Source organism: Montipora capricornis, chromosome 14 (assembly GCF_036669925.1).
Source record: "Montipora capricornis isolate CH-2021 chromosome 14, ASM3666992v2, whole genome shotgun sequence".
Taxonomy (NCBI): Eukaryota; Metazoa; Cnidaria; class Anthozoa; order Scleractinia; family Acroporidae; genus Montipora; species Montipora capricornis.
The window spans coordinates 7869714-7879713 of NC_090896.1; the positions used below are offsets into that span (position 1 = coordinate 7869714).

At 39.0% G+C, this 10000-nt stretch overlaps 2 protein-coding genes across 2 annotated transcripts in view; both read left to right on the forward strand.

Moving 5' to 3' along the window:
- The window catches only part of LOC138031339 (uncharacterized), a 154314-nt gene that overhangs the window by 78276 nt on the left and 66038 nt on the right, over positions 1 to 10000 (forward strand). The window lies entirely within an intron of this gene.
- LOC138032941 (uncharacterized) overlaps positions 4333 to 10000 on the forward strand; it is a 24010-nt gene continuing 18342 nt past the window's right edge. Inside the window, exons 1-2 of the mRNA XM_068880664.1 lie at positions 4333 to 4597; positions 5311 to 5606. Of these exons, the coding sequence (XP_068736765.1) occupies positions 4516 to 4597; positions 5311 to 5606 (378 nt within the window). The 5' untranslated portion in view covers positions 4333 to 4515. The remainder of the gene's footprint in view (positions 4598 to 5310; positions 5607 to 10000) is intronic.

Below are 10000 nucleotides of genomic sequence, written 5' to 3' on the forward strand. Positions count from 1 at the left end.
TTGCTACTTTAAGCAAAAATGATATTGTTATCACATTTGCTACAGTGAGCAAAAACATAATTTATTTTTTGATCACAAGGCTACCCGAGCAAATAGTCAAATTTCCTATCGTAAACAAGCATGAAAACCTGGTTCTTTGACTGCATTTGGTATGCAGAGCAATTATGTGAAAAAAGTCGTATTTTGGTTACATTTAATATCCCGAGCAAATTTCTACAAAAATACATCCTTGAACACATTTGCTTTCCTGAGTAAAACCCTGCAAAACTACACGTTTGGCCACATTTGCTATTCTGAGGAATCTCTGCAAAAATTCATATTTGAACACATTTGCTGCTCCGAGCAAACGGGTACAAAAACTGTATTTGCTCGCCTTTACTCACCTTGTAAAAAGGTGCAATGATGACAGTTTGATGAAATTTACAACTTCGGGGAAAGTACATTTGTACTTGCAAAATTTTAGTTTTAACATCATGTTTACTACCCCTCCAAATATTAAGAAAAGTACCATGTTATACCTACTTTCAATCACAACAGCAAATTTAAGACAAATGTTACATTTACGAGCGTTGCCTTGGATAGAAAAACTGTCGCAAATTTGATCTTTGCTTTTCAGCAAATTTAAGCAAACGTGCACAAATGTAGCATTTGCCATGCATTTGCTCCACATTTGCTATATGTGAAAATCCGTTTTTTTCGTCCAGTGAATGTGGCAGCCAGTGAAACGAAACAACTTCTTGTTTCGGCAGTGCTAACCTTTTTACTTTTACGGTAGATACGCCTTTTCCGTTTTGCAAGTCGTCTGCACTTGTCATCAAACCAGGCTTTGTCCCCTGTTTTCTTGGTAACCATTTTGCTTGGGATATAGGCATCCATGGCATCACAGATGACTTCCGTGATCTTTGTGCAGACTTTCTCTGGATCATTGTCATTGTCTTTGAAGAGTGCAGACCAGTCAATTGACGAAAGATGTCCCCTCATGTCCCAAAAGTTGGCATTTTCATAGCACCAAACTTTCCTTTTGCATGGCTTGTCATAGGATGCTGATATTTCCAGCTGTATGAGTACAGGGTTATGATCTGAGGTACCTATGTTGGCTAAGGTTGTAGCAGTAGCAGGTAGATCTGTCATGGCAAGATCTGTCATGGCAAGATCCAAGAGCTTAGTTGGTTAGAGCGTCGCACCGGTATCGCCAGGTCACGGGTTCAAACCCCGTTGAAGTTCTGAAATTTGCAGGCTTCTCTAAGCTCTTGCTAAAATTGCGTTCATAACTGCGAGGATCATAGCTTTACTTGATTTCATATCCGCAGTTCAATATTCATTTCATATATCATTTCGTTCATTAATAATTGTTATTTGGATTATAGGTGTAGCCTGTGAATAACAATAATGAAAAAAGTTACAATGATGATGACAGGAATTAAGAAAATTTGTAATGTTAACGAACTATGCTACTGGATAATGATTACTTTAATTACAAGAAAAAAGTGTTCGGAAATCTGACAATATTTTTAATGACACGCATCTCGCATTAGAAATGTGTCCCGAAAACAGAATATAATTTTCTGATCTTTGTGACGTGCATCGCCCATTAGCGATCGTCTTACACTTAATGAACATCCTTTTTAGACTTCTTGAGTTACTGTTTGTTGATAAGGCATTCACACTGTTCTTGAATTTCCGAAAAAACTGGAACTTGAAGGTAACGTTTCACTGACTTCAGTTCAAAAAAAAAGACGGCAGGAGACAGTTTAGCGAGCTACAAGTCCGACCTTAAATAGATCAAACAATCTTTTGTTCGGCTGAAGTGTGTCCTTAGTTTACACTCTTCCAGTCGGAAAGTATTATTTAATTGCTAGTTGTTGTGCTACTTTTATTTAAAAGAAAAGTAAACTGTATATATTGATAATACACATGTTGATCCACCAGTTGATAATAGTAACACTATACTAATCCACCAGTTGATAATACTAATTTACAGGTGCATTTATAACTTACAAAACAAAATTTTTTTCTGGATATATCTGCCATGCGCATCTCGAGATACTCGAGTTTCCTATCAGTGATGCTCACTAATACAGGGATATTTTTGCGCGGTTTAAAACTATCGGGAGAAAGTAGATCTTAGTAAGTAGTCTTGGTATCCAAAAAGAAAATTGGGGGTAACCATGCATTTTTGAGAGATAATTAAGCTTCATTTTGAGAAAGAACGCCATACATTGCTTTGTATTTTAAAGCTTTTTACAAGTATTATTCATGAATTATCTTGGAAAAATGCGTGGTTACCCCCAATTTTCTTTTTGGATTTCAATGACACTTGTCAAGAGACACATTTCCTGCATAATCACAAACCGGGGCAAAGATACCTTTGAATTAGTAGGCACCGTCTTATAAGAACGTCTAATTTTGGAGCTGAGGCTGACTGTTCTTGAATATTTTTGCAATGTGAGGCTGAAACCCTTGTTAAGATTTTTTTAAAATTTACATTAGACTTTGTTTCACCTGATAACTTTGATGGTGTTTAAGTTATTTTGAAACGATTATAAATAAGAACGGCTTATTAATAAAGACTGAGATGAAAACCATTGTTATGTCATACAAAATATGCCTTAAGGTATTTGGGTTAATTTACATTCATTTTCCTGTATTTTATGCTTTCATTTAAAATAAAAATTAGCAAAATAAAAACGTTCTTCATCGACTCTCAACCTGAGGAGTGTTCTTAATGGACCTTTCTACGGTTAATGACGCCATCTTGGCTGGGGTCCAAACACGGCAAAAAGTACAGCAAATGTATGAGAGTTTGGCCAACTCGGAACCGGTGTAACGCCACTAGAAAGAGGCGGATTTCCACAGTGAAAGTGTCTTTTTAAAGGCATTTATACTGAGTCAGGCTACAACGACCATAAACGAATTTTTAAGACTTCATTCATTCAAATTTCTAGGGGAGAGGGGACAATTATTCAAACTCAGTAAGAAAACCAATTTCAAGACGTTTGCCACCGATTGTGGGTCTAAATAAACAATACCCTTCATTTGGCGCTAAAATATTCTCGTATATTTGCCCGCGGACTTTATCTGTCCCGAGACGCGAAATTTTTTCCGAGAGCGAAGCGCGAGGAAAACTGTGAGCTTCTGTGCTTGAGTCCTGTTCTTTATTTGTTTTAGAGGATTCCATGCAATTTTGTTTCTGAACCAGGGAACAGGGAGCATACCATGTGTTACGAACGTCAACAAAGACCGGTTCTTTATTAGTTACTATTAATCCGAATTCAATCGTTCCATCAATTTACTGCCATTTCAAGGCTACACACTAAGACAGCAATTAGATATTGAGCCGTATTATATGACGTCTCGATCGTTCAAGAACATGATGAGCTTTGGGTCAAAACTCTTACACAGTCTTTCCTTAGGCTAAATAATGTTCTCGAATCTTTTGACACTTTAATACCTCCGATATGTCCAGTATGTACTGCACACGACAGATTCCTTGCAAACTTTGACAACGTTGAAGCTGAAAGTAGTAATATTGCAGATCTTGAAAATGTCCTACATAAATGGCGAGGTGTTTAAGCAACTCTAGTGGATATGGCAGAATAATAAAGGGGACGGTTTTTGGCTTTTACTGAGTCCTGACAAGTGTGCTTATTTTTTATCGTTTCCCGTTCGGAAATTCCTCTGCTAATTGGTAGGAACTTAGTTAATCTTTAGTTAGTTACTCTTCCTTTATTCTTTCTTTATATTTAAATTTAGCCAAGGCGCGCGTTTTCTGATCTACACTTTAACCGCGCACCGGTGGCTCAGTTGGTTGAGCACCGGGCTGTCACGCGGCTGTCACGCGGGAGGTCGTGAGTTCAACTCCGGCCGGACGAACACTCAGGGTCTTTAAATAACTGCGAAGAAAGTGCTGCCTTTGTAATTACATCTGCAAACGGTTAGACTCTCTAGTCTTCTCGGATAAGGACGATAAGCCGGAGGTCCCGTCTCACAACCCTTCAATGTTCATAATCCTGTGGGACGTAAAAGAACCCGCACACTTGTCGCAAAGAGTAGGGCATGTAGTTCCCGGTGTTGTGGTCTGTCTTCTGTGGTATATCATGGTTGGGAGGGTAAAAAGGGCGCACTTAATTTGGAGCCTCGCTCTGTTGTGCGACCCCCACCACAGTTGTGGTGAAAGTGGATAAATAAATAAACATACAAGAATCAGTGCGAAACGTTGGAAAGAAAGATCTCATATTAGGTACGTGATAATCTTGTATAGAAAAGTATAATAAAAATTATATAATGAAGTACCTGTAGGTTGCTTGAATTTCAAGAGGGATGTCCTCGGGACTAAGATGAAATATTCATGTGGTTAATTGGTGCTTTTATCCACAATTAGGTAGAAACACCCTTAAAAACCACGGACCATGTATTATTAAGTCGTTTCACGTCTGGATAAGCATTTGGTGAACTTCACTGGTTTGCACTAAACTGACGGTCGAACAGTCCTGCACCGTAAAGTAAGCAGAAAGGATGAAACCCTTTGGCTGTACGACATTTCTGAAAGCTTCTCTGCTTATACTAACAATTGTCCACTCATATGCAGTTGCTACAGGTATGATACGTTGTTTTTTCACTCAATTTTACCTTAACCTGAACTCGACAAATTTAAATGAGGGCCCGTCATAGGTGTCAGTTTTCTAAAAACGTTCTTATATCGTCAGTATTTATGCTATAAGAATGAAATTAACATCACTTTATTGGTCCTTGTATGTAGTTTTAAATCGAGAAAAGTATTCTTTTGTTTGAACGTTATTTGATATGTTTAGCTAAAGGGTGTCGGCAACATTTTATATCTCGCTTTTTGCATTTGTTACCTTCTATCAAAGTTCAAAACAATGTTTTTGACGGGGAATTTAAACAAAGTATGGTATAAAATCAAAACACGTGAACAAACTGAAAAACGCTGACACCGCTTTGGTGAAAATTTATCGATTGCTTAGAAAATTTCAGAAACTTAAAAATCCCTTGTAGCTTAAACCTTAAGCTTTAGATTAAGACTAACTGTTTTTGCTTTGAGAACCTAACAAAGATAAAAACAACGTTCTGCAACCAGAAAAATACTTCGTTGGTTTAAAAACTACAAGATGCTGTCAATTTTATTGTCATAGCACAACCTGACGAAATACGAACAATTTTTTTTTAACGACATCCTTAAGACAAGGCCTCAACTGTAAACACTCCGATGTTGTCAAGGAGCTCATGTTCGCCGTGGTGTGCTCGATATCTTTCCCTTTTTTGTGTTCAGCTGCAATTCATCTATTTCAGAGAAAAAAGCCGACAAAGCTATCAGTCGAGGTGAACCTAACAATGATGTCAGTTTTGTAAACTTTAAAGAAGACAAATTCTCCTACTTGAATATCACCATTCTTGGGTACAGTCACGTTGACTGGATGCCCCAGTGCTCGTTTGCCTGTTTGGAAACTCCGACATGTTTTTCATACAACCTGGCTGCTTACCCGAACATCAACGGTAAACTGCTTTGTGAAGTTCTCCCATCGGACAAGTACAACAACTCGGACAAATTCATGTCCAACGAATTCTTTCACCACTTCAGCATCGCGGTAAGTCGAAAGCGTCCTGGACTTTTATGGCATACCGTGTGTTCTTGTGTTCACTCTCCTTTTTGATTCTTTTGTTCTTTAATATTTTTTTATTGCGATAATATTGACAAACCACAGAAATTCAAAGTCTTACGACGTAAATAAGATGCAATAAGCATGAAAGTATTAAAAGATAGGGACGCATTGCCTACATGAGAATAGTGCTACGAAGAGCGTCGCACACCATCACCGTCACCAGTTGTCACTGACGTTCTTTGTCGCCGAGATATAACAACCTCAGCTTATCGTGCAAAACCGAAAGGAATAAATTAAATATTGAAAGGCCAAGCTGTTATTCACCGTCAATGTCACTTTGTTACCTTTAATTAACTCCTTTTTAATCAGTATCGCTTATCAAATTGGTTGTTGAAATGGACGATGAAGGTTTCACTGCGTTAACAAGGACATGAGACAAGAGATATAAGTGATAGAAACCGACGTTTCGGTTCATCTTGCGCCATTATCAAGTTGAAGAAAATTTGCATAAAAGAGTGCCAAGCTCATTACAGGAATACTTTAGCACGAAGAGAATCCGACTGTATGCTGGTTTAAGATCTTGAATACACAGCATGAAATGCTGTGTATTCAAGATCAACAACGTATGAAGTAATCGTGTGGCCATGCCTCTAGCTAAGACTTTAGACAAACTCATAGCAATCGAGATTTAGCCTAAAATTCCACGCAAGTCTATTATTATATCAAGTAAGCCTGGATTAATTCTTTATAGTCAACATGTCGCGTTTGGCCTTGTAAGAACAATGGAACGTGTCTGCCATTGTACGAAGATAACAGCTACAAGTGTATCTGCAAAGCGGGATTCACCGGACGAGACTGCGAAAAGGGTGAGATCGGCATCCCATATCCTGTTAGTTGGTTTTAGCCAAGTAGCTAAGCGAATAATTTGACCAATGCCAAAGAATCGAACGTGCCATTTTAAAGTTGAATAACTTGATATCTATCCTCCAAGGCAAAAAAAAAAAAATAAGATAAATTATTTTATTTCAATCGTTCAAATATTCTTGTCCAAAGCATAAAGATGTGGAACGACCTGGTCCAAAACGGAGGGATATTAGTTGAACATGTATCTATCAGGTGCACACAACTGAGGGCTTCTTTCAAAAATAGGATCGAGATAGGATTTTCAAGGCAATTCAGTTAATGATGCCAGACATTAGCTCACCAAGGGGAGCCTTTATAAATGCTCTTTATAAAGCCTTTATAAATATCCCAGAACTCCTCCCTCGAGAGATTCAGCACCCCCACGGTTGTAAAAGCCAATTAAACAGAGCTATCTCAGCGTCAAGGGAAATATAATACTTTTCGCGGGAAAAAAATGTTCCTAAAAATAAATTACTCGAAAAGGGTCGACTCAAGCAATGGTACAAACGATTTAGCGTCTTCCGTTTCCTTTTTTAGTCAAAAGAACGATGCTTCTGCATACGGTTACTGAGGATACGGAAAGAAATGCATATTTAGCAATTATTCTACACGGGCTTGCTGGCTATGAAGTGATAGATAACCAACGAGGCGCATAGCGCCGAACTGGTTACAATCATTTTATATCCAGCAAGCCCGAGTAGAATAATTGTTTTATTAAAAACTCCACTGAGGATCAACGACTCTTCTTTGGTGTTCCTGGGGGTAGTATTGTCGACTAAAGCATCAATTTCTGCTTCGGTCAATTCCGGTCCGAAACGGCTTTTGTAGCCCCTTTTTACTCAGAGCTGCAAAAATGTTTTCATCCCGCTTTACTGCTGAAGCGTTTCTTGACCATATTAGGTACAGCAGGTATATGAACTGATAACCTGTGTCCAGCAAGCCAATGAAAATGCAGGAAATCTAGCTGTTCCTAAAAATAAATTTACTCTGGAAAGGGTTGACTTAAGGAATAAAGTGGAGATAAAGGCTCCCGTTGACGAGCTCCTGTGTGAGATCGGTAGTAGACAGATTTTGTTGCAAGCTCGAGACAGGAACTATGAAAACCTCATTCTCACTGAAAGGGTTCGAATAACCAACTACCGCCACTGACAGTTTTGTTTTGCAAGCCTTGCATGCCCACTAGTCACGTGATCATTTAACACTTTGACCTCCTGGTCGTTGTCATGTTGTTTTGTTTGAAATAAGAGTTGTAAAGTGCAGTCCTCGAGTTCGCTTTACTATGTTTATTTGGTTCCAGACATTGAAGAGTGTTCATCTGAAAACAACTGTAACGTTAATGCCAGATGTATGAATACCATAGGATCTTACAATTGCACGTGCAAAAAAGGATATCAAGGAGACGGAAGAAACTGCTCAGGTAAAGTCCAGTCTAATGAAGGTACTCTCACGACTGATGCTGACACTTCTGTTTTGCACGCCTTGCGTGCCCATTAGTCACATGATGTTTTGGCTCATCGACCTCTAAGTCGTCGCCATGTTGTTTTATTTGAAATAAGAATTTAAAAGTGCAGTCCTCGAGTTGGCTTTCTTACGTTCATTTGGTTCTGACGAGTGTTCATCTGAAAACCAGTGTCACGTGAATGCCACCTGTACGAATACTGTAGGATCTTACAATTGCACTTGCAAAAAAGGATATGAAGGAGAAGGAAGAAACTGCTCAGGTAAAGTGCAGTCTAATGAAGGTATTATTGCATCTGATCCTGACAGGTTTTTTTTTTTTTTTTGCGCGCCTTGCGTGCCTATGAGTCACGTGACGTTTTGGCACACGTCGACCTTTTGGTCGTTGTTACATTGTTGTATTTGGAGTGCAGTCCTTGAGATCGCTTTGTTCTGTTCATTTGCTTCCAGATATTGACGAGTGTTCATCTGAAAACGAGTGCCACGTGAATGCCACCTGTACGAATACCATAGGATCTTACAATTGCACTTGCAAAAAAGGATATGAAGGAGAAGGAAGAAACTGCTCAGGTAAAGTGCAGTCTAATGAAGGTATTATTGCATCTGATCCTGACAGGTTTTTTTTTTTTGCGCGCCTTGCGTGCCTATGAGTCACGTGACGTTTTGGCACACGTCGACCTTTTGGTCGTTGCTACATTGTTGTATTTGGAGTGCAGTCCTTGAGATCGCTTTGTTCTGTTCATTTGCTTCCAGATATTGACGAGTATTCATCTGAAAACGAGTGCCACGTGAATGCCACCTGTACAAATACCATAGGATCTTACAATTGCACTTGTAAAAGAGGAAGAAACTGCTCAGGTAAAGTCCAGTCTAATGAAGGTTTTGTTTTGCACGACTTGCGTGCCCATGAGTCACGTGGTGTTTTGGCACATCTCGACTTCGTGGTCGTTGCCATGTTGCATTATTTGGACTGCATTCATCGAGTTCCCTTTGTTGTGTTCATTTTGGTTCTAGACATTGACGAGTGTTCATCTGAAAACGAGTGCCACGTGAATGCCACCTGTGCGAATACCGTAGGATCTAACAACTGCACTGGCCAAGACGGCTATGAAGGAGACGGAAGAAACTGCTCAGGTAAAATCCAGTCTAATGAAGGTACTATTGCGACTGATGCTGACAGTTTTGTTTTACACGCCTTGCGTGCCCTTTAATCACTTGATGTTTTGAACAAAAGTCACAGCGGTTATATTGGTAGAGAGAAACGCAAGGGTAAATTTGACGTTAACGAAGTTCTAACCATTAGGAAATCAAGTCCATCACTTAACCGGGGTGGGGGCTACCTCTTCTTTACGGCTCACGAAATAGTAACCTGTTTTAAGATCATGTGACCGATAGTTAAATCAAGTATTCTAGTAACGAAGAGTTAACAGTGTTATTTCTCTTTTTAAAAGCCTCTGCACAAAGGGCCCGTCCACAGGCTGAATTATAACCTTCTGCCACCATACTTAGTCTTTCGCGTTTATCATCCTTCTCGTTCTCGTCCTTGTGCAATACGGGCGAAGTGTGCTATGAGAAGAATGGTCCTTCCCAATGGTATCCATTATTTTTATTTATTTATTTATTTATTTTATTTTTTTTTTGTTATTTAAACATATTTATGTACATGTTTGCCCCAAGAGCTAAATGAGCTCATCACGGGGGATTTACACCAAAATTCTAATTACCACATAAAAAATCACACAATTATGAATATCGCGTCTGACTTTCATCTCCTGCCTCCCCAGCTCTACCATAAGGCGAATCCTACTAGTTCCCCTCATAGCACCTGTCACGACTTCCCCGGCTTCATACTGAACCGATTCAAGGAGTTCGCTTTCCTCTTCAGTACTGCCGTCCCAAAGCACATCAGCATACTCCATAACAGATCTGATAACCGACTTATACAATTTTCCGAGTGTATCTGCCTACTTTATACCTAATTCCTTTTAACATATTTAATATTTAACTAGCTTTTTGAT